The sequence below is a fragment of the Thalassophryne amazonica genome, chromosome 14 (genome assembly GCF_902500255.1).
Source record: "Thalassophryne amazonica chromosome 14, fThaAma1.1, whole genome shotgun sequence".
NCBI lineage: Eukaryota > Metazoa > Chordata > Actinopteri > Batrachoidiformes > Batrachoididae > Thalassophryne > Thalassophryne amazonica.
This window is the reverse complement of record NC_047116.1, coordinates 78544346-78569002: the sequence shown is the minus strand read 5'-3', so window position 1 is coordinate 78569002 and position 24657 is coordinate 78544346. Positions and strand designations below refer to the sequence as shown.

At 39.3% G+C, this 24657-nt stretch overlaps 1 protein-coding gene and 2 non-coding genes across 3 annotated transcripts; all 3 read right to left on the bottom strand.

Moving 5' to 3' along the window:
• Window positions 1-425: 425 nt before the first annotated feature.
• Window positions 426-22738, bottom strand: nifk (nucleolar protein interacting with the FHA domain of MKI67). Its single transcript, XM_034186813.1, has 6 exons — window positions 22530-22738; window positions 19554-19682; window positions 16463-16571; window positions 11633-11844; window positions 1361-1423; window positions 426-1097 (listed from the first exon to the last, which is right to left on the bottom strand). Exons 1-6 carry the CDS (start codon window positions 22644-22646, stop codon window positions 876-878), a joined length of 852 nt encoding a protein of 283 aa, XP_034042704.1. The 5' UTR covers window positions 22647-22738; the 3' UTR covers window positions 426-875.
• Window positions 1195-1325, bottom strand: LOC117525445. Its single transcript, XR_004565057.1, has one exon. It is a non-coding gene; the product is annotated as a small nucleolar RNA ACA64 (small nucleolar RNA).
• On the bottom strand, window positions 16712-16842 carry LOC117525444. Its single transcript, XR_004565056.1, has one exon. It is a non-coding gene; the product is annotated as a small nucleolar RNA ACA64 (small nucleolar RNA).
• Window positions 22739-24657: the final 1919 nt, after the last annotated feature.

The window sequence follows — 24657 nt, the reverse complement described above, 5'->3', positions numbered from 1 at the left end:
ACATTTTGAAAGCACCAGATGGTTTTGGCAAACTTCACCATCACCTGTGGAATATCTGTGAGAAACCAAAATCAATGTTTATTGTGCTGTGATACTCAAATTCTCCTTTAGGGCAAAGAATCATGGACCAAAAATTGTACCTGTATTTACAAGCTTGATGTTTTCTTACAAACATCGACTTGATATTGTCATCATCAGGGATCAAAGTCTTGGAGAAATCATGTTTGGAACATCTTCTTGAATAAAGGTGAAACACCAGCCATCCTTCAGACCTTCCAGAATGCAATTCTATCAACCCTGCTGGCTGCCCCACATGGAATGCTGTGCAGAGCAATATCTGGACTTGAAAGTCATCTTAGGTATAAAAGACTAACATGGAAATGTTGGACCCATGTACATGGAAAACAAACTGAGAACCCTTAACATGAGGTATAATGAAAAAAAAATCAAGAATACATTATTTATTGACAAAAATCATAGCAACTATTTTTAAAAAAGCCAACCCATTTGAACTTAGTGTACCCCGTTATTAAAGCACGTTAATGCTACAAAGGAGCACACACATGGATTACAGCAACACTGCAGTACCCGATGGTAAAGTTCACAGCCTGATCTCAAGCTGAAATGGAAAGATGCCACATTATGCAAATCCAGCAGAGCAGCTCATTTGGGACAATGTCACGACCTTAGACCTCTGTTAATACCCACAATTATGACAGAATCATTCTTATGGGCTCCTTTGTAAATTTACATATACTGGAAGACACATATGTCCCCACACAGTTCAAAAGTTAAACTATTACGTCACTTGAAAAGAAAATCTAAATCACAGACATGATGCATCTGCTGAGTTCATAGAAAGACAGTGAGGACTGTCACTCCACCTCTTCATCTTCTGCACCCTCATCAGAGAGGGTTTTGTTCTCCAAGTCCTCGTCACTGCCTTCTTCCTCTGTGGAAACCTCTTCAGCTTCATTCCCTCTGCACACTGGAGGTGGCATCTTAATGACAATCTCATCATCTATGTCGTCATCATCATCGACGGCGGCCAACTTCCTCCGCTCCAGCACAGAGGGTGTGCACACTGGTGTGGTTTCCTGATGCAGAACGAACACAAACACACAATATCTCTGTTTGGTGTCAAAGCTCAGGGTTTCTTTTGAATCATTCACACAGGTGGTTTCCAATTAGACGACTTGTTGGTACATGGGTTTTATTACGCTGCAACCAAAAGATGCATGCAATAAGCTAAACGCACCACAGTACTATAGGCACAGTTATCTGACCCCAAACCACCAGCAGGCCTGGAATCATTTTCAGTCCATGCCTGAGCAGAACACAGTACATGCATTGTCCTTACATCAGAACTTGTGGATGTGCCCGATTTATCAGATGGTTTTTTCTTCCGGGGAACCTGAGCTGTCTGGAAAAACAAAAGAACCACAATGACTGCAACAAAGACAATTACAAGTGTATCTCATAAATAAATATTACACACACACACACACACACACACACACACACACACACACACACACACACACACACACACACACACACACACACACACACACACCATTTAATTTGTGAGCTGCTGATATCCTGACAAGTAATTTACAAATTGTTATAAGATCAATTGTTTTAAATCCATCTTAACTGTGATTGTAATTGACTCAATGTGTAAGAAAACATAGAAAATCACACTTCATCTGCGCCTCTACTTTATACGAATAAAGCATTTTGAAGATATTTTGGAATTGCACGGCAGAAATCTTGGATTTGACATTCATCATCCTCAGAGGAAAAAGGCTGAGCACCCCATATCTACTTTTTCTTGTTGTATATCAAACAGCGCCTGTGCAAAATTGGTGCTTTTATCATAAAATGCAATAATTTCAAAAATCTACTACACAACATGTCGTACAGACACAAAGTGTGTTCATTTTTCTTACACCCCAAATCCATTGTAGCCACAACTACATTGATATTTTGACGTTGTGTAAAATGTAAATAAAAACAGAATACAATGATTTGCAAATCCTCTTCAACCTATAATCAATTGAATACACCACAAAGACAAGATATTTAATGTTCAAACTGATAAACTTTATTGTTTTGTGCAAATATTTGCTCATTTTGAAATGGATGTCTGCAACACGTTTCAAAAAAGCTGGGGCCGGGCAACAAAAGACTGGGAAAATTGATGAATGCTCAAAGAACACCTGCTTGGAACATTCCACAGGTGAACAGGTTAAGTGGAAACAGGTGAGTGTCATGACTGGGAATAAAAGCAGCATCCCCAAAAGGCTCAGCCATTCACAAGCAAAGATGGGGCGAGAATCACCACTTTGTGAACAAATGCATGAAAAAATAGTCCAACAGTTTAAGAACAATGTTTCTCAATGTTCAATTGCAAGGAATTTAGGAATTCCATCATCTACAGTCCATAATATAATCAGAAGATTCAGAGAATATGAAGAACTTTCTACACATAAGCGGCAAGGCCGAAACCAACATTGAACGCCCGTGACCTTTGATCCCTCAGGCGGCACTACATTAAAAACTGACATTGTGTAAAGGATCTTACCGCGTGGGCTCAGGAACACTTCAGAAAACCATTGTCAGATAACACAGTTCGTCGCTACATCAACAAGTGCAAGTTAAAACTCTACCATGCAAAGCGAAAGCCATACATCAACAACATCCAGAAATGCTGCCGCCTTCTCTGGGCCTGAGCTCATTTGAAATGGACAGACACAAAGTGGAAAAGTGTGCTGTGGTCTGATGAGTCCACATTTCAAATTGTTTTTGGAAATCATGGGCGTTGTGTCCTCCGGACAAAAGTGGAAAAAGACCATCGAGATTGTCACCAGCGAAAAGTTCAGAAGCCAGCATCTGTGATGGTATGGGGGGGTGTGTTAGTGCCCATGGCATGGGCAACTTACAAATCTGTGATGGCACCATCAGTGCTGAAAGGTACATCCAGGTTTTGGAGCAACACATGCTGCCATCCAAGCAACGTCTTTTTCAGAGACGTCCCTGCTTATTTCAGCAAGACAATGCCAAGCCACATTCTGCATGTGTTCCAACAGCATGGCTTCAAAGTAGGACTGCAAGTACTAGACTGGCCTGCATGCAGTCTAGACCTGTTTCCCATTGAAAATGTGTGGCGCATTATGAAGAGCAAAATACAACAACGGAGACCCCGGACTGATGAACAACTGAAGTCGTACATCAAGCAAGAATGGGTGTGGCCTCAGTTCCTAAAAGCTTATTGAGTGTTGTTAAAAGGAAAGGTGATGTAACACAGTGGTAAACATACCACTGTCCAAGCTTTTTTGAAACATGTTGCAGGCATCCATTTCAAAATGAACAAATATTTGCACAAAAACAATAAAGTTGATCAGTTTGAACATTAAATATCTTGTCTTTGTGGTGTATTCAATTGAATATAGGTTGAGGAGGATTTGCAAATCAATGTATTCTGTTTATATTTACATTTTACACAACGTCCCAACTTCATTGGAATTGGGGTTCCAATTAGTGTTCCAATTCCAAAGTAGTGTTCAGAATAATAGTAGTGCTATGTAACTAAAAAGATTAATCCAGGTTTTGAGTATATTTCTTATTGTTCCATAGGAAACAAGGTACCAGTAGATTCAGTAGATTCTCACAAATCCAACAAGACCAAGCATTCATGATATGCACACTCTTAAGGCTATGAAATTGGGCTATTAGTAAAAAAAAGTAGAAAAGGGGGTGTTCACAATAATAGTAGCATCTGCTGTTGACGCTACAAACTCAAAACTATTATGTTCAAACTGCTTTTTTAGCAATCCTGTGAATCACTAAACTAGTATTTAGTTGTATAACCACAGTTTTTCATGATTTCTTCACATCTGCGAGGCATGGAGTCAACCAACTTGTGGCACCTTTCAGCTGTTATTCCACTCCAAGATTCTTTAACAACATTCCATAATTCATTCACATTTCTTGGTTTTGCTTCAGAAACAGCTTTTTTAATGTCACCCCACAAGTTCTCAATTGGATTTAGGTCCGGGGATTGGGCAGGCCACTCCAAAAAATTAATTTTGTTGGTGTGGAACCAAGATTCTGCTCGGTTACTAGTGTGCTTGGGGTCATTGTCTTGATGAAACACCCATTTCAAGGGCATGTCCTCTTCAGCATAAGGCAACATGACCTCTTCAAGTATTCTGACATATCCAAACTGATCCATGATACCTGGTATGTGATATATAGGCCCAACACTATAGTAGGAGAAACATGCCCATATCATGATGCTTGCGCCACCATGCTTCACTGTGTTCACTGTGAACTGTGGCTTGAATTCAGAGTTTGGGGGTCGTCTCACAAACTGTCTGCGGCCCTTGGACCCAAAAAGAACAATTTTACTCTCATCAGTCCACAAAATATTCCTCCATTTCTCTTTAGGCCAGTTGATGTGTTCTTTGGCAAATTGTAACCACTTCTGCACATGTGTTTTATTTAACAGAGGGACTTTGCAGGGGATTCTTGCAAATAAATTAGCTTCACACAGGCGTCTTCTAACTGTCACAGCACTTACAGGTAACTCCAGACTGTCTTTGATCATCCTGGAGCTGATCAATGGGTGAGCCTTTGCCATTCTGGTTATTCTTCTATCCATTTTGATGGTTGTTTACTGTTTTCTTCCACACATCTCTGGGTTTTTTTTTGTCCATTTTAAGGCATTGGAGATCATTGTAGATGAACAGCCTATAATTTTTTGCACCTGCATATGTTTTCCCCTCTCCAATCAAGTTTTTAATCAAACTACGCTGTTCTTCTGAACAATGTCTTGAACGTCCCATTTTCCTCAGGCTTTCAAAGAGAAAAGCATGTTCAACAGGTGCTGGCTTCATCCTTAAATAGGGGACACCTAATTCACACCTGTTTGTTCCACAAAATTGACAAACTCACTGATTGAATGCCACACTACTATTACTGTGAACACCCCCTTTTCTGCGTTTTTTTTTTATTTTTTACTAATAGCCCAATTTCATAGCCTTAAGAATGTGCATATCATGAATGCTTGGTCTTGTTGGATTTGTGAGCATCTACTGAATCTACTGGTACATTGTTTCCCATGTAACAATAAGAAATATACTGAAAACCTGGGTTAATCTTTTTAGTCACATAGCACTACTATTATTCTGAACACTATTGTATATATATTACAAAATAAAAAAAGGCAGGGGGGCTTGGTATATCTATTTATTTCTATTATATATCCAACATTGTGCAAAATTTGGTTCTTTTATCAATAAAACGCACAATTGTAGTGACTACACATATCTGCCCCTTCATCTGAGTTATGAGTCAGTCTCAGGTATTTATGGGGCTGAATTGTTCTGTGTTGTGTGCTGCTTGAAAAGCTGGTTATGGCACAACGTCTCGACCAGCAGCACCAGGAATTCAGTGTGTTGGCTGCAGGCTAACCACAAATGTTAAGACTTTCCACCTTCAGCTGATATTACAACTCAAACATTCAGAGCTTACGCCACATGCCATATTTATCCCTCTTGCCGGCTTCTTCAACAAGAGTAACATTAACACTGTCATTAAATTACTACAGTAACATACACTGGGGTAAAAAGTATTTAGTCAGTCTCTGATTGTGCAAGTTCTCCTACTTAGAAAGATGAGAGCGGTCTGTAATTTTCATCATATGTACACTTCAACTGTGAGAGACAAAATGAGAAAAAAAAAAAATCCAGGAAATCACATTGAAGGATTTTTAAAAAAAATTATTTGTAAATTATGGTGGAAAATAAGTATTTGGTCAATAACAAAAGTTCAACTGAATACTTTGTAACATAAACTTTGTTGGCAATGACAGAGGTCAAATGTTTCCCATAAGTCTTCACCAGGTTTGCACACACTGTAGCTGGTATTTTGGCCAATTCCTCCACACAGATCTCTAGAGCAGTGATGTTTTGGGGCTGTCACTGGGCAACATGGACTTTTAACTCCCTCAACAAATTGTTGAGGTCTGGAGACTGGCTTGGCCACTCCAGGACCTTGAAATGCTTTTTATGGAGCCACTCCTTTGTTGCCCGAGTGGCGTGTTTGGGATCAGTCATGTTGGAAGACCCGGCCACGTTGCATCTTCAATGTTCTCACTGAAGGAAGGTGGTTTTGGCTTAAAATCACATGGCCACATTCATTCTTCTCTTAACACAAATCAGTCGTCCTGTCCCCTTTGCAGAAAAACAGCCCCAAAGCATGATGTTTTCACCCCCATGCTTCACAGTAGATATGGTGTTCTTGGAATGCAACACAGCATTCTTCTTCCTCCAAACATGACGAGTCGAGTTTTTACCAAAAACCAAAAAGTTCTATTTTGGTTTCATCTGACCACATGATATTCTCTCAATCCTCTTCTGGATCATCCATATGCTCTCTGGCAAACTTCAGACAGGCCTGGACACGTACTGGCTTAAACACGTGGACATGCCTGGCACTGCAGGATTCGAGTCCCTCTGTGCGTAGTGTGTAGCCTTTGTTACTTTGGTCCCAGCTCTCTGGAGGTCATTCATCAGGTCCCTCCGTGTAGTTCTGGGATTTTTGTTCACCGTTCTCATGATAATTTTGACCCCACTGGATGACATCTTGTGTGGAGCCCCAGATCGAAGGAAATCAGATTATCAATGGTCTTGTTTGGCTTCCATTTTATTACAATTCCTCCCACAGTTGATTTATTCACACCAACCTGCTTGACTATTGTAGATTCACTCTTCCCAGCCTGATGCACATCTACAATTTTCTTCCTGGTGTCCTTCGACAGCTCTTTGGTCTTGGCCATGGTTGAGTTTGGAGTCTGACTGTTTGAGGCTGTGGATAGGTGTCTTTTGTACAGATAACGAGTTCCAACAGATGCCATTAATACAGGTAACAAGTGGAGGACAGAAGAACTTCTTAAAGACGTTACAGGTCTGTGAGAGCCAGAAATCTTGCTTGTTTGTGGGTGACCAAATACTTATTTTCCACCATAATTTACAAATAAATTCTTTAAAAATCCTACAGTCTGATTTCCTGGATTTTTCCCCTCATTTTGTCTCTCACAGTTATTGAAAATTACAGACCTCTCTCATCTTTCTAAGCAGGAGAACTTGCACAATCAGGGACTGACTAAATACTTTTTTACCCCACTGTATTATGAGATATGATAATTATCTAAATTTTTCTGACCTAAAAATTAAACATTGTGTTTGCAAACAATATCTCCAAGACAACATCCAACTAAGATAAAATAAACAATGGTGTTGGAACAAAGCTCTAAATCAGGGTTGGTTACCTGACAAGCTTGCAACGCATTTTATCGCAAATGGTTTGTGGTTTAGGGCTGCCACGATTAGTTGACTAGTCACGATTACGTCGACTTTCAAAATAGTTGGCGACTAATTTAATAATTGATGTCATCGTTTATTTTTTTTAAGCTTTGCTTTCTCTCAAAACTCCGCTACCTTTCTGTCCTTGATGCATATGCGCAATAGTGGTAATCCGAGAAAGACGTGCAATGCAAAAACTGCACGACAGAACTTGCCTTCCACAGCAGTGCAACAGCGATGTAGGAGCATCTGAGAAGGAAACACGCTGTGGGTGATTCTGACAAAGCAAGAGTCATCTCGGTAAGCTAACTGGCTAGTTAGTGACAACATCTATAGTGAGCTACTTACTTAGCTGTAAAAGCTAACATTAATGTTGATAATTTCATTCACCTTAGTGCACATATGTGTTTGCTGTAATGTTATAACTGCGATGTAAAAGTAAAGTAAGTCCCTTCAGCTGCTCCCTTGTTTGCACTCGGGGTCACCACAGCAAATCAAAGGCGGATCTGCATGTTGAATTGGCACAGGTTTTACGCCGGATGCCCTTCCTGACGCAACTCCACATTACATGGAAAAATGTGGCAGGGGTGCGATTTGAACCCAGAACCTTTTGCACTGAAACCGTGCACATTACCCACTTGGCCACTGTTTGAAAAGAAAATGTGATAATGGCAATGTTTTCTAATGCTACATTAGTGCTAAAATATATATATATATACAACCCCTGGCAAAAAATATGGAATCACCGGCCTCAGAGGATGTTCATTCAGTTGTTTAATTTTGTAGAAAAAAGCAGATCACAGACATGACACAAAACTAAAGTCATTTCAAATGGCAACTTTCTGGCTTTAAGAAACACTATAAGAAATCAGGAAAAAAAAAAAAAATTGTGGCAGTCAGTAACGGTTACTTTTTTAGACCAAGCAGAGGGAAAAAAATATGGAATCACTCAATTCTGAGGAAAAAATTATGAAATCATGTAAAACAAAAGAACGCTCCAACACATCACTAGTATTTTGTTGCACCACCTCTGGCTTTTATAACAGCTTGCAGTCTCTGAGGCATGGACTTGACAAACAGTACTCTTCATCAATCTGGCTCCAACTTTCTCTGATTGCTGTTGCCAGATCAGCTTTGCAGGTTGGAGCCTTGTCATGGACCATTTTCTTCAACTTCCACCAAAGATTTTCAATTGGATTAAGATCCGGACTATTTGCAGGCCATGACATTGACACTATGTGTCTTTTTGCAAGGAATGTTTTCACAGTTTTTGCTCTATGGAAAGATGCATTATCATCTTGAAAAATGATTTCTTCATCCCCAAACATCCTTTCAGTTGATGGGATAGTTGATGATGTAATGACAGCCATCTCCCCAGTGCCTTTACCTGACATGCAGCCCCATATCATCAATAACGGTGGAAATTTACATGTTCTCTTCAGGCAGTCATCTTTATAAATCTCATTGGAACGGCACCAAACAAAAGTTCCAGCATCATCACCTTGCCCGGTGCAGATTCCACGATTGCTTTTCCTTAGCCCTTTGTAACCTTGTTTTTTTCTGTTTAGGTGTTAATGATGGCTTTCGTTTAGCTTTTCTGTATGTAAATCCCATTTCCTTTAGGCGGTTTCTTACAGTTCGGTCACAGACGTTGACTCCAGTTTCCTCCCATTCGTTCCTCATTTGTTTTGTTGTGCATTTTCGATTTTTCAGACATATTGCTTTAAGTTTTCTGTCTTGACGCTTTGATGTCTTCCTTGGTCTACCAGTATGTTTGCCTTTAACAACCTTCCCATGTTGTTTGTATTTGGTCCAGAGTTTAGACACAGCTGACTGTGAACAACCAACATCTTTTGCAACATTGCGTGATGATTTACCCTCTTTAAGAGTTTGATAATCCTCTCCTTTGTTTCAATTGACATCTCTCGTGTTGGAGCCATGATTCATGTCAGTCCACTTGGTGCAACAGCTCTCCAAGGTGTGATCACTTCTTTTTAAATGCAGACTAACGAGCAGATCTGATTTGATGCAGGTGTTAGTTTGGGGATGAAAATTTACAGGGTGATTCCATAATTTATTCCTCAGAATTGAGTGCGTCCATATTTTTTTTCCTCTGCTTGGTCTAAAAAAGTAACCGTTACTGACTGCCACAATTTTTTTTCTTGATTTCTTATAGTGTTTCTTAAAGCCAGAAAGTTGCCATTTGAAATTACTTTAGTTTTGTGTCATGTCTGTGATCTGCTTTTTTTCTACAAAATTAAACAACTGAATGAACATCTGCCAAGGCCGGTGATTCCATATTTTTTGCCAGGGGTTGTATGTTCCTGTTCAATGAATGACTGTTACCAAGTAAAAGTTGAATGAACTATCATCTTAATTGTCTTTAGTTTTAGTGAGCACATACATTAAACCAGTGATTTTCAACTTTTGAGCCGCGGCACCCTTTTTATATTTACAAAATCCTGCGGCACACCACCAACCAAAATAATATTATAATGCCATTACCTCTGGTTTTGCGCAAAACCCAAATATAATTATTATTATTAATAGAAAATCGATACAGAAAACACCGCATTTCGAAAATCCTCAAGCATTTTGCGCTCTGATCTCAAGTAGGACTGTCACGATTAGGAATTTCTGGAGACTATTAATTGTCAGACAAATAATTGCGATTGATGAATATATTGTCTATTTTTTTTTTTTTTTCCCTCTTTATATTCTACTATTGTAGTATAATTACACAACTCTGGAAGAACATTTGGCTTCTGTGAGTGGAGAAACGGGGAATGGTGCAACATTTTTATTTTTATCTTCATTTTACATACAGTCCCAACTTTTTCTGATTTGTGGTTGTTTCTGCTGCATTTCTGAAATTGTTTCTCCTTATCTGTCACGTTTTGTGCTTAAACACTGCATTAAGCTCAAGATTGAACAAATAAATACCTTTGGAAAATAACAGCTGTTAAAGTTCAGAGTTCTCACCTGCTTTTTGTGATCTCTGCATCTGAACATTGTTTTTTTTTTTTTTTTTTGTGGCTCAGTTCATTCATATATTCTCATTTTTTAAATATGTTTTTAAAGATATTTGACCATTTATTTCATCTCATGATCTCATAAATTCAGCATACGACGCGCACCTGGTGTGAACAGGATGGTAACGGCAGAATCACACCTTTAGAGAAAGTTCAGAGAGAAGTAAAGGCAGCTTCACGTTTCCGTTTTGTTAACGTTCACTCGGGTTAAAATCCTCTCTCTGCTCCGCGCTCGCCGCGCACTGAACCTGCATTCAGGAATCTCCCTCACCCACCCCCTCCCCCGCAGTCTGCAGCCTGTTAACTCTGCGCGCGCGCACACACAGGCACAGACACACACACCAACAGCTCCGCATTTTAGACGGCTTTTGAAGAAGACGGCACTGTTTTAATCGGCCGTCAGCCTCCTTGTTATTGTCCCGCCTTAAGACGAGAGCGAGGCTGCAGCACGTTTGTCGTCAGATTCTGTCGTTTTATGCTTTGTGGATAAAATAAATAATTCACGGTAATCGCGAATATGAAAAATAATCGCGAATATGAAAAATACCCACGGCACCCCTGACGATCGATCACGGCACCCTAGGGTGCCGCGGCACCCCGGTTGAAAATCACTGCATTAAACACTTCAAGCTTGAGCAGCTGCAAGATGGTACAATTTACGCATGATCCGATTAATCAACGAATCACAAAAAATAATCGGTGACTAATCTATTATCAAAATAATAATCTGTGGCAGCCCTATTATGGTTAGGATTAGAATAAGTGTCTGGGTTAGGGTATAATTTTTGGAAAATATGAAAAATGTTTTGAAATTTGAACAATATTATAATTCATGACAAAGTCTTCATAAGTGTATTATTTCATTTTTCTCCACAGTCTATACTTACAAAAGCAAACAAATCACAATCACAAGGGCCCTTAGTGATTTTCCAGTCATGCAGGGATTTGAACCCAGGATCTTCTGGTCTCAAGCCAAACACCTTAACCACTAGACCATCACCTCCTCTAATATTAAATACAGTAATATTTAATATAATATTGTAAAATAATACAAATATAGTAGTATTAAATTGAGGAATCATATTTCTCAAGTGCTGTTATATATATTGAATTGGCACCCAAATATTGTGATACGCATCATGTTGAGAGTCAAGTGTATCATCGCAGCCCTATTATGTAGCTCAAAGAAACGTCAAGAGTAAATTAACTTCTCCAAACTTTAACACTTACGAATCCTGGGAAGTCATAACCAATGCCATGTGCTGCAAGCCTCTTACGGAGCTTCGTCTCTTTGCGCAGGAGCTTTTCAGTCATCTTGGCAACTGCTTCTGGTGTGTGTTTCTTGTTGTATCTTGCTACAGCAGGATATGAGGGTTTTTTAAATGTCCTTTGTGAACCAACAAACAGCTTCTCATGTACTTTCTCCGGAGGAATGATATGACCTGAGAAAAAGCAACAAGTTTCCATTTACACTTGAGGCATTCATACCACAGTTGAAGAAAGAAATTTCTGCATCAGATTTTATGCCCCGGTCACATGGCACAAGACACAAACTCACACATCGTCGAGAAAAAGTGGATGAATGATCCTGGACTTCTCCCATCACCAAAAAGTGTGCGAGTGCAGAGCACCTAAAAGACTGAAACAAAACCAAAACTAACAAAGAAAAACGAAGCGAACTGCGATCACGATGACGTAACTTGACAACATGTGTCAGACAGAGCGCGGGCCTGTGAACAATATTGCAGCCAGCGTGCACTCTCCATAGCACCTGCGGGCACACCTGTTGTGGCAGGTGAACATGCGCACAGCCGTTTGCGTGTGTGTATGTGTGTACATGCCCGCGCACAGCCTCTCCAGCCAGAGACGGCTGCAACGTGCGTAAATAGTTAAAGTAGTTGATAAAACGTTCTTGCCGCTATTGTTTCTGTATGAAAACGCTGCTTTTCATCCCACACATGGACAAGTCACGTTCAGCTGATCCGTTCAGATATTGTCAATGTTCGTGCAAGATGTTAACGACAGTTAAACGATAAAAAGTCAACGAAAGTCAACGTAAGTCCAGATTTCTTTTTTCATATTGGCTTCTGTGTCCATTGTTAGTGCCGTGTGACCGGGGCTCAAAAAAGAAGTGTGTAGATTGAAATCTGTTGGCGCATTTTGATCGACATCATTAATTTCAATTTCAAACAGAGTAACATGAAGAGCCAACAGGCTGCAGGATTTCACTGCAAACAAACATCAAAAGGTTTCACTGAGTCAAGGGGAGGCCTTAATCAGTGGGATCAGCTGAACAACTATAAAACTGCAGGTAGAATGCATACTATATGGATTTATATACACATGAACAAAAACCAAAAAGAAGCTAAATTAAACTAGACCTGCCAGCAGGTATACACGGGGTCCAAGCCCCCTACACGGACCGCCTCCCAAGCCCCCGCGAGGACCATGTGACTCGCAACCATGCAGTTGCAAGATGTGGGCCTGACCCGCAAAGCCACATGGGTGATGGTGCTATCATGCCGTCAAGAAGACTAAATTTAACAGACGTCCATACTTTTCCAGTATGTGCACTGAATCCCAACCTTTGCTCCCACCATGTGCATGAAGTGTTGTGCATCCAGGTAACTATGCTGTAATGCAGTCTGTCAGTGTACATTTAATTTAATTTTTTTAATTTTTAATTTCTTTTCATTTATGTAGCGCCAAATCACAACAGAGTTGCCTCAAGGCACTTCACACAAGTAAGGTCTAACCTTACTAACCCCCAGAGCAGCAGTGGTATGGAAAAACTCCCTCTGGGGAAGAAACTTCAAGCAGACCAGACTCAAAGGGGTGACCCTGTGCTTGGGCCATGCTACAGACACAAATTACATAACAATTCACAAAACAAATATACACGAAATGCTGTTGGTGCACAGCACAGGAGGGTCTTCAGCACAAATACCACACCCATCTCTGGATGGAGCTGCACCTTAAAAAACAGAATCAGGCATCAGAAAGACAAGAAATACAGTATAATTTGCCAGCATTAAACAACAAGAAAAACACGATACCAAGGTGATCGCCGGCCACTAGCCCTAAGCTTCACTAAAAGACCCAGAATTTAGGTAAAGTTGAGGCTGCAGCACGCTCCGTTTCCTAATAAAATGAATTTAAAAGAGTAAAAAGTACAGAACTATACTATGCCAGTATGCTAGCCATACAAAAGGGAAAATAAGTGCGTCAAGTCTGGACTTGAAAGTCTCCACACAATGTGACTGTATTATTGACGCGGGGAGATCATTCCACAGAACACGGGCATGATGAGAGAAAGTTCTATGACCTGCAGACTTCTTATTCACCCTAGGGACACGGTGCCAGTCCGTGAACAATTTTACAGACTAGTAGCAGAACCTTAAAATATGATTTCACTGGGACAGGAAGCCAGTGAAGGGATGCCAAAATGGGTGTAATGTGGTCGAACTTTCTGCTTTGCTATTGATCATTATTATATGGCTGCGATGCTATGCGCACTCTGATTGGCTGATTACCGGTCGGATATTTGCCCATATCTGACCGGTTACCATGACAATTGGTCTGAAATGCGTATCCCATTCATACAAACCAGAAAGCTAAAAACACAATTACAAAACCAAGTCGGACATGAACATACTCCATAAATATCTAAACAGCATCAGAAAAAAACACACAAAACTTACAAGCTAATGTGACCGGACCATCTGTTCGCAAGTTCTTCGTGGAGGTGAAGCAAACAGGTCTGACTACAAGCCCAACATCGTCAACAGCTTTCATATTCGGGTGATACTGCAGGTTTGTGTGTTTATATATAATAGCCAAATAATAAATGAATTATTAGCAGAGTGTGAGGTCTGTACAGGAAAATATCAAACCGAGTGGAAGTATTGGCAGAGCGTTAGCGAAGTCTGTGCGAAAAACACAGGTATGATATAATCCCGTAATCCTTTTAATATTCAAAATCTAATGTACGTTTATATCAGTTCAACTAAGTGTTCTACCAAACAGCAACGACACTGACAGAAATATTTTGTTTATGGTACACATAAAGGTCAGAAGTGATTGGGCAATGATTGAGTAGAATTTTTTTTTTTTTTTTTTAAACACACACACACGATATATATATGCAGCGGATCTGTAATCAACTGCTTCTGCACCGCGATTCCACTTTGAAGCGTGAACCATTGAAGCAATGCTTCGATCCGCTGGCTTGTTGGTTCTTTGTTTTATTTCACTTTATCTTAATTTTTCCCCGCTAAAACCCTAAAGAGCATACGTCTGAGAGTAATATATATATACACACACACTTTTATGTTAAACCAACCTGTTATGGTCTTCTGAAACAGATGGGACAGATGCTAACGCGTTAGCATGTATATGGCGTTTTCAATGTTAAAGTTAGCATTAACTGTTCTCATCTCAGCATGTTTGTCTGCATTTGTTTTCTGTATAATAATTAATGGCTCAGCGTTTGTTGTAAAAGAGTCAAATGTATTAAAAATTGTATTTTTTTATTTATATATTATTAATATTAATAGCAACAACAGCAGCAATAATAGTAATAATAACTCTTCAGAAGCGGCAAGTCTGCTTCTTAACCCCTCTCAAAGCCATTAAAATGTCAATTGTGAGTCACTTTTGTATGGATTAAAGTCACTGACTGTCTTGTTGTAGTCAAGAAATGAGAATCATCCTCTGTTCAATTGGCACAGCTCCAAACGCTGTGCTGCTCTCTGCCGAGACTGAGTCTGCTCAGAATTAATAACTTCAAAAGGAATTGCCGCTTTAAATAAAATGAAGCCTCTTTCTAAACATTGTAATACAGACAAACTACAATCGACTAAAACATTTACATCCTGACGTGCAACACAGCCGGCTGCAAGAGCTCAACTCAGATGTATGCAAAGACATTCATGCCAATAATGTCTGAAAGGAAATGCTTTTCACTAAAACTACAGATTTTGTTTATTTCCATTTATGTTCAGAGATCAAGGATCCACTATGTAGAATTTATGTTCAGAGTTTAAGGATCCAGTGACCAATCTCATAGTTTTTTACTTTAAGAATTAATAAAATGTTGCTGACATAGAAAACCTGTAAAGCCTATGTTTAGCACACAGAAAATTCACAAGCGGTATCGATAAGGGACTCCATAAGGAATAGGATCAATAAGCGGAATTGATAATGGTATCGATAGATAAAATCTCATCAATGCCCATCCCTAATTTCTACAGAGGTTAGGTATGCCAGACAGGGGAAAAAACTTCTTTTAACATCTATAAATTGAAAAACATAATGCAATGCTAAAATGTCCTCGGCTGTATGAGCATGTAATTAATGAAAGTGTGTGGAAAGAATGTGACCTTTTGACCCCTTAGAATAGGTCAAGGTTCGCCATCTTTGAACTTGTCCAAGGTCTGTGTCCCAAGAATGTTCCCTGTTAATTTGAAGACAGTAATAGGACTGGACTTATCTGACCAGTGTGCAGTAAGCACCTTGCATAGCAGCACCCTGACATCGGTGTGTGTGCGAAAATGGATGAATGTGAGGCATCAATGTAAAGTGCTTTGAGCATCTGATATAGATGGAACAAGAGCTATATAAATCAGGTCCACTTGTGCTGAGCACAGACGGACAGACGCAAAGACTTCGCAATACCTGATGGCCATATTTTGGCCTCTGGTAAGTATGTGAAAATGAAGCAAATCTGACAACATGAACTGGGGAGACTTATATCAAATGACTCAACTGCTTTTAAAAGCTTCCACAAATCTATTAATTATTCTAAAATAAAATGCCACATTTTCCTCAAAACGTCCAGTGTTTCTGGTAAATGATGTTGATTTGTGCACACTTAAAAGTTACAAATGCTGCTGATATGATGAAAAGCAACAAAAACCCATTGATTTCTCTCTTAGGACACAGAGACCGCTGATCTACACAGAATCCTGTGTCAAGTGAAATAATGTCAAGAAATGTGTGTCATTGAATTAACAGATGCACGGACCACGCTGACATATTTTGGAACTGCAAAATACTCACATTTGATGAGTCGCTCTCCCATAAGGTAATTATTCATGGTTTCAGCAACGATGTTGGCGACATCATCACATTCAAACTCAACAAATGCATAACCTTTACTGCCACCTGTCTGCAAAACAAAATACAGCAAAAAGAAAGAAAAAAGTAACTATTGCAGATTTGTTTCCTATAACATCTGCATTATTTTAGACACCACAATTAAATAATCATCTAGATTCTGATAAAGTCCACTCACAGTTTTCATCAGCACTTTGTCGGCACATGGGTTTTATCACTTTGCCATTTGGGGGAGCAGGTGATAAGCTTAATGCGCCACAATGATGTTGCCGCAGTTATCTGACCTCAGACCACGATGAAGTCAAGGGTCATTTTCAGTCTGAGCCCACTTAGAGTGGTAACTTCCGCAGAATCACACAGACTAAAATGTACTGACAAAAACAACATGTCGATCTTTGACAAAACAATTGGTTTGGGCTCACAGACTGTGTATGTACCGGTGAGGTCACCCTTTGATTTTCTACAAAAACCCGGAATAGCCATGCTGAGTGCCCCTCCCTTACCGATTCACGATGAACTTACTGATGGTTAAAGGGATGGAGCATGGGTGACGATTTGTGAGGAATAAAGCCTGAACGCACCCCTCTCTACGAGTCCGAACTGCCAGCTAACAGGACAGGGTTGGTTCGAATGTTTATTAATTAAATCATATTTTCATAACGATTGTGTGGACATTAAAAATTATGAGCTGTTTATTTTCTCAGTAATTGCGCATTAGGATAGTTTTGCAATCAGGGGTTCAAAATCGTCTCACAGGGGGTCCAAAATAAAAGTGTCTTGATTGTGAGCAACTTTCAGCTTTCCGACAAACCAACAGATGACAGATAAGGGTTTTCAACTTTTTGGAGCTTGCACATTTCATGAAATCCAAAAAACAGACTCTGAAGTTGAATTTTATGATTATTTTAGAAAAAAAATTGTCACTGTATTTGTGTTGTGCAAGAAGCACATCTAATGCATTGTTAATTATGTATGAAGTACCATTCCACATGGCCATGGTTGGTTAATACATGTATACATCTGGCTATAGATGCAATTTGCACTGAAGGCAGGATTAAAACAGTTGAAATTTGAAAGCTTTTTGTGGTAGCCCTTTCAATTGTTGTTTCTTACAAGTTCTCAGCATGACAATTTTCCAACTCCTCAATGCCTTCTAAAAAGGAATAACCCTCGTACATCCACATTGAAAATTTGAAGCCTCTCCATTGAAGCGTTGTCAAGTGGCTTTGACTCAAACATAAGCTGCAATATTGTATAATAGTTTCAGAGAGGACATTATTTTTGACAACAATAAACATTGCAATTACACTCTCTAATAATTTTATTGGGTGAATAAACCAACAACATGTTATTTCTAAATGTTTAGCGAACATGAAAACAACAAACATGAAAAAGACTATCAAGCCTGTGTTGCAATGAACTTGTATACTTAATCAGTCATAAGGTGCTGTGCTTGCCAAGTCAGGCACTTGGGTTGAGTGAAATATGCCAGGGAAAATACAAACGGTATTAACAACTTTGTGCTTAGGTCTTATTTCCAAAGTCATGTGTTTATCTAGCAATTAGCCAGGACATCATTGACACAAATATATTGGTTTCGGAGAGGACAATATTTTGACGAAGTTAAATATTAAATGTCAAGTCAAGCCTTTGTTCTCATAGTTTCTGTTGGTACTTCGTTGCCTTAGACACAGTTGGGGCACTGGCAGTACGGTGACAACTCACAGATCGTGGCTTCCACGAAAAAGAAACCTTCAGTGTTTGTGACATGTTCATCTATTTATCCCACAGCCACAGACAGGAAGAAAGTTTACAGGAGAGTGAGAAAAGTAGAGGTAAATAGAAAAGTCACTCAAAGCTGCAGACTAACGCCAAAAGCAGAGGTTGGGGGAGGAGACTTGAAATGTCAAGTAGCCATGCAGGTGAAAACTAAAATTCAATACATTAAAGCATGCAAATACAAGCACACAGCAGTTAGGACAATATCAACACAAGATACGTGATCAGTGGAGATGTGATGATAGCAAGATATGTGATGTCAAAAATATCTCCTCTCTGGGTAACAGTCAATCTCTTTACCATTGCTTAGTTTTTTCAGCAATCAAGTATTCTATTATGTGTGATTAAAAATATCTGCAACCATTCATTGCTTCCATATCAGTTGGAAAACTTTCTGGTACCTTTCAGAGAGGTAGATCAAGATTCATATATATATATAGATATATATATATATATCTATATATATATAAAATTTAGAGACCTCCATGTGGTTTTGTCCCGCGTAATGAACGGCTCTGTGGCGCGTCCCTCCGCTTTTCTTTCCATGAAAAAAACTCCTGTAACGGTGGAATGTGCGGGAAAAAGTGCTCATGTCCACATCTTCTGCCTTTTTGTGAAAGTCAGACGAGGTCCCGGATCAACAAAGCTTTCACGTTGGAAATGATCTGGTTGTTCCAGCGGGGTGTCAGCCTGTCGATGGGGGCTGGGAGCGCGCCGCGCTCTCAGCAGTTGTGGGCCGTCCTTAAAGCGGCAGTAACACCCCGTAATCTGTTTAATCCCCATAAAATCGTCCCTGAAAGCCATATTAATTTTTCGAACGGTGTCCACATGGAGGTCTCTCACCGTTTCTGGAAAAAATTGATGCAGCAAAGCTCCAAATCGTTCAGACATTTATTCGCAATATAAAATAGACGAGAGGGGTGGACCACACCTCACTCAAAGCCTGCTCACAGGCGAATGACGCAACCGACAGGAATGAAAAAACTCACGCATGCGCACGAGGGTTCAAGCCTGTCTGACGCAATCACACGTGATTCAAATCCATATGGTTTTTAAAAAAATAATAAGGTCGGATACTTTTCTAACAGATCTCGTATGTGTGCGTGCGTGCAGTGTGCAATGGTACCAAACTCTAAATGCAACGCAACACAAATGGGATGAATAACCCATGTCATGTGACAAAGCACCAATCAAATGACAAGGGTCCACTCAGACGTTATGTAAGCGTGTTTAGTTATCACACCAGCAACGTTACCTTTTTACTCCTTGACAGTCGAAGCCTCAGAACTTTCCCAAACTGTTCAAAGTAAGACTTGAGCTGAGGCTCAAACAGCCCAACAGGTAGGCAGCCGACATAAATCACTCCGGGGGTTAAACTACTTCCCTGTAAAACAACATAGTATGTTAAACTACATATAAAATAACCATTTTAGGATCATAAAAATTTTTCTTAACTGAAGCAAAATTTGACAGGAGATGCCAAATAACTTACACTTGTGAACATATGTTTACATACACTGTAACCAAGGGGGGCAATATACAGTATATACAGAATAATAGTAATGCTATGTGACTAAAAAGATTAATCCAGGTTTGTGTATATTTCTTGTTACATGGGAAACAAGGTACCAGTAGAGTCAGTAGATTCTCACAAATCCAACTAGACCAAGCATTCATGATATACACACTCTTAAGGCTATGAAATTGGGCTATTAGTAAAAAAAAGTAGAAAAGGGGGTGTTCACAATAATAGTAGCATCTGCTGTTGACGCTACAACCTCAAAACTATTATGTTCAAACTGCTTTTTTAGCAATCCTGTGAATCACTAAACTAGCATTTAGTTGTATAACCACAGTTTTTCATGATTTCTTCACATCTGCGAGGCATTAATTCTGTTGGTTTGGTACCAAGATTTTGCTCATTTAATAGTGTGCTTGGGGTCATTGTCTTGTTGAAACACCCATTTCAAGGGCATGTCCTCTTCAGCATAAGGCAACATGACCTCTTCAAGTATTTTGACATATCCAAACTGATCCATGATACCTGGTATGCGATATATAGGCCCAACACCATAGTAGGAGAAACATGCCCATATCATGATGCTTGCACCACCATCCCCTCTCCAATCAATTTTTAAATCAAACTACGCTGTTCTTCTGAACAATGTCTTGAACGCCCCATTTTCCTCAGGCTTTCAAAGAGAAAAGCATGTTCAACAGGTGCTGGCTTCATCCTTAAATAGGGGACACCTGATTCACACCTGTTTGTTCCATAAAACTGACAAACTCACGGATTGAATGCCACACTACTATTATTGTGAACACCCCCTTTTCTACTTTTTTTTTTTACTAACAGCCCAATTTCATAGCCTTAAGAGTGTGCATATCATGAATGCTTGGTCTTGTTGGATTTGTGAGAATCTACTGGTACCTTGTTTCCCATGTAACAATAAGAAATATCCTCAAAACCTGGATTAATCTTTTTAGTCACATAGCACTACTATTATTCTGAACACTACTGTATAAGGTTGGGGAAGTCCACCAAGGTTTTGAAAAAGCTTCCACAATTATTATTTTTTTTTAAACTAAGGTTAAAAAAGTAGTTGTCTGTATTTTTCACTCTTCACTTTGATTTCTTCAATAAGCAGTGAAGATGATACAGGAGTTCGATTCAAATTCAGAATGTCAGGTGGGCTCAACCACCAGCACCTTAAATCGGGCACTAAACCAGCATTTGTGATCTGCTCGTTTTGTGATGCTGCTCTTCAAAAAGAACAGGAGCTTATGGACCAATCCTCAATTACTTGTAAAGCATTTGACTTGTCAGCACGAAGAATTCTGAGGTAGTACATCAATCAAAGTCTATGCCTAAATAGATCAGAGGGATTAGGCAGCAGCTCAGCACTCAACTGTACCTGAAACAGTTGATTGACAAGAACTGAAATATGTACAAATGATTTACAGACACAGCAGCAAACTGATCCATTCAACATCCATTGACAAGATCGTAAACCACATTTTGAAAGCACCAGATGGTTTTTGCAAACTTCACCATCACCTGTGGAATATCTGTGAGAAACCAAAATCAATGTTTATTGTGCTGTGATACTCAAATTCTCCTTTAGGGCAAAGAATCATTGACCAAAAATTGTACCTGTATTTACAAGCTTGATGTTTTCCTACAAACACTGACTTGATATCATCGTCATCAAGGGATCCAAGTCTTGGAGAAATCATGTTTGGAACATCTTCTTGAATAAAGGTGAAACACCAACCATCCTTCAGACCTTCCAGAATGCAATTCTATCAACCCTTCTATCAGCTATTATTATTCTGAACACACACACACACATAGATATATGAGGTGTATCTGTCATTTTTACAGGTAAACATTACCATTTTAGCTCAATAGCTTCCAGGTCATTCAATCAACTGACTCAAAATCCATGTGGAATCACAGTACTCCACTGGCTGCATGAGATACACCTCTTGTTTTTAAATTTTAAATCTGTTCATATCTTTGATTAATTTTTATAGGTAAATATTACCATTTTAGCTCAATAGCTTCCAGGTCATGCAATCAATTGACTCAAAATCCATGTGGAATCACAGTACTCCACTGGCTGCATGAGATACACCTCTTGTTTTTAAATTTTAAATCTGTTCATATATTTAATTAATTTCTATAGGTAAATATTAGCATTTTAGCTCAATAGCTTCCAGGTTATGTGATCAATTGACTCAAAATCCATGTGGAATCACAGTACTCCACTGGCTGCATGAGATATACCTCTTGTTTTTAAATTTTGAATCTGTTCATTTTTTTTATTAATTTTTATATGTAAATATTAGCATTTTAGCTCAATAACTTCCAGGTCATGTGATCAATTGACTCAGAATCCATGTGGAATCACAGTACTCCACTGGCTATATGAGATACACCTCGTTTTTACATTTTAAATCGGTTAATATTTTAAATTAATTTTTATATGTAAATATTAGCATTTTAGCTCAATAGCTTCCAGGTCATGCGATCAATCGACTCAAAATCCATGTGGAATCACAGTACTCCACTAGCTGCATGAGATACACCTCTTGTTTTTACATTTATGTTATCTTTGACATTTATAGTTACATGAACACAGTCATAAGATTCTCACAGGTCCCAGAATATGACCTTACAACCGTCACGTCCAGGAATAAAACCAAAACCCAGCACATGTTGACGCACCTTCTTAGATTTCCTCACCAACTGCACCTTTTTCTTGAACTCGGACTCTTGTTCGGGATTCAGAGACAGAAGCTCTTTGGACGGCTTAGCTGCCGTTTCTACTTTACCTTCAGTCATTTCCAAAATTAAAGTAGATAAAACATAAACTTTACAAAGTGAAGACACGACGACGAGATAAGACAACCACGTTGGTCTTCTTCTAAACGCGCATGCGTGGAAAAAAACGAGTGCCCGAGAAAGTTTTTTTTTTTTACCGGTATGTACAACAGCGCCACCTGACGGAGCGGAGTAGAGTTGTTGTTGTTGTTGTTCTTCTTCTTCTTCTTCTTCTTTCTCCTCCTCCTCCTCCTCCTCCTCTTCTTCTTCTTCTTCTTCTTCTACTCCTTGTCGGCAGGCTAGGCACGTTCAGTGCATTATTGCCCCCCTCAGGTCAGAAGACATAGCGGAGTAGAGTTTACGGAGCAACAGTTGATACAGGATTTCTTCCTTTTAAATTTAACCGTCTTTGACGGAAGGATACTTTAATCTTAATACAAACAAGTCTATCCAAAGCAGTGATGCCGGTAACGCGTTACTTAGTAACGCATAACTCTAATCTAACCACTTTTTTTAGTAACGAGTAATCTAACGTTAATCTTTCCAAATCAGTAGTCAGATTAAAGTTACTTCTCCAAGTCACTGTGCGTTGCTATTATTTTTATATTGTGGGTCGATAGCAGCATTAAACTTGGTCCAGGGGGTCGGGGTTCAACTGAACTGCTCACTTTAAGCGAGCTGTGAGCTTTTCATCCGCGGTTTTTTTTGCAGCAGCTACAACTCGTCCTCACCTCTTAAAGCACGGTGACAACAGCACACCTGCACTGAGCTTTACAAAGACATTTTTTATGCTTTTTTTCTCCTTTATTTAGAATTCTGAGCTGCTAAAAACAGCTGATCCTCCGCGACGCGTCAACAACTAACACTATTTTCCACTCAAATGCACCTAAACTCTCTTTCTGAGGACCACATGATGTGAAAACACAATAAAACTTTCTTACCTGTAAATCTGGTCATGTTTTCTGCATAAATAAATGTTATTCATTCTTTGTGCTCAAACGCCAAAGCAGGGGCGAATCCAGGTGGAATGGGGGCGTGGGGCAAGGATGTGCCCCCCCAACACCCCTAGATTAAAGGTCCAGTTTTGAAGTCGTTTTTTTACTACAACTACTAATACTACTTAAAATAATAATCATTTCGACAAGTAAAATGTTTAGAGAGAATTTTAATGTTAGAATGAATTTAATAGTTACATTTATAAACAATGTAGGTTAGAAATTGCAAGTTTTACTGTTACAGTGCTGTCAACAGTTAAATATGAGGTCAAGAAAGAGGTCTTTATTTTACTTTTTATAGAACAAGTATTTATTTTCATTGAAGTCAAGAAAGGGTGACTTTAAAGTGAGTTTTGGCAAAACAGGTATCATTGTCATGTTGAGGTGGCAGAGGGTTGTTGTCGGCAGCTGGGGAAAGTAACTAAAAAAGTAAGTAGTAATCTAACTTAGTTACTTTTCCAATTGAGTAATCAGTAAAGTAACTAAGTTACTTTTTCAAGGAGTAATCAGTAATTGGATTACTTTTTCAAAGTAACTGTGGCAACACTGATCCAAAGTCAATTTTCATCTCTTGGCATAACTAGAAACTTGGCTAGATTTAAATCCACAAATATAAGAAGCACCTGAACTAAATAAAATCACTAATGACTAAAGTTAAACTGCAAATAAGGTTACATTAATACCACTTACTACTCCTACTAAAAATACTGCAATGGTCTTCTTAAAGTCACCTTTAGGTTTACTATTGTCATTCTATATATCTTTTGGGTATTTTCACCACTCTTCCAGACCTAACAGTCTTGTTGATGCTCTGCACTGGAGTGGTGGCACCCTCTGTGACAGGTGCCTTTGTGATGCTGGTAATCCCCGGGCTGTTCTGCGACAGTGCGATCTTTGGCGACAATGGGCGGTCTTTACATGTTGTCACCTTAGTTGGTGTGGCTGACCTGTCAGTGGCCCCCTTCCATGGAGACACCTTAGCCGGTGTGGTGGACTGGTCCTCAGCCTGTCTGTCATCCCTCTGCGGTACCTCGGGT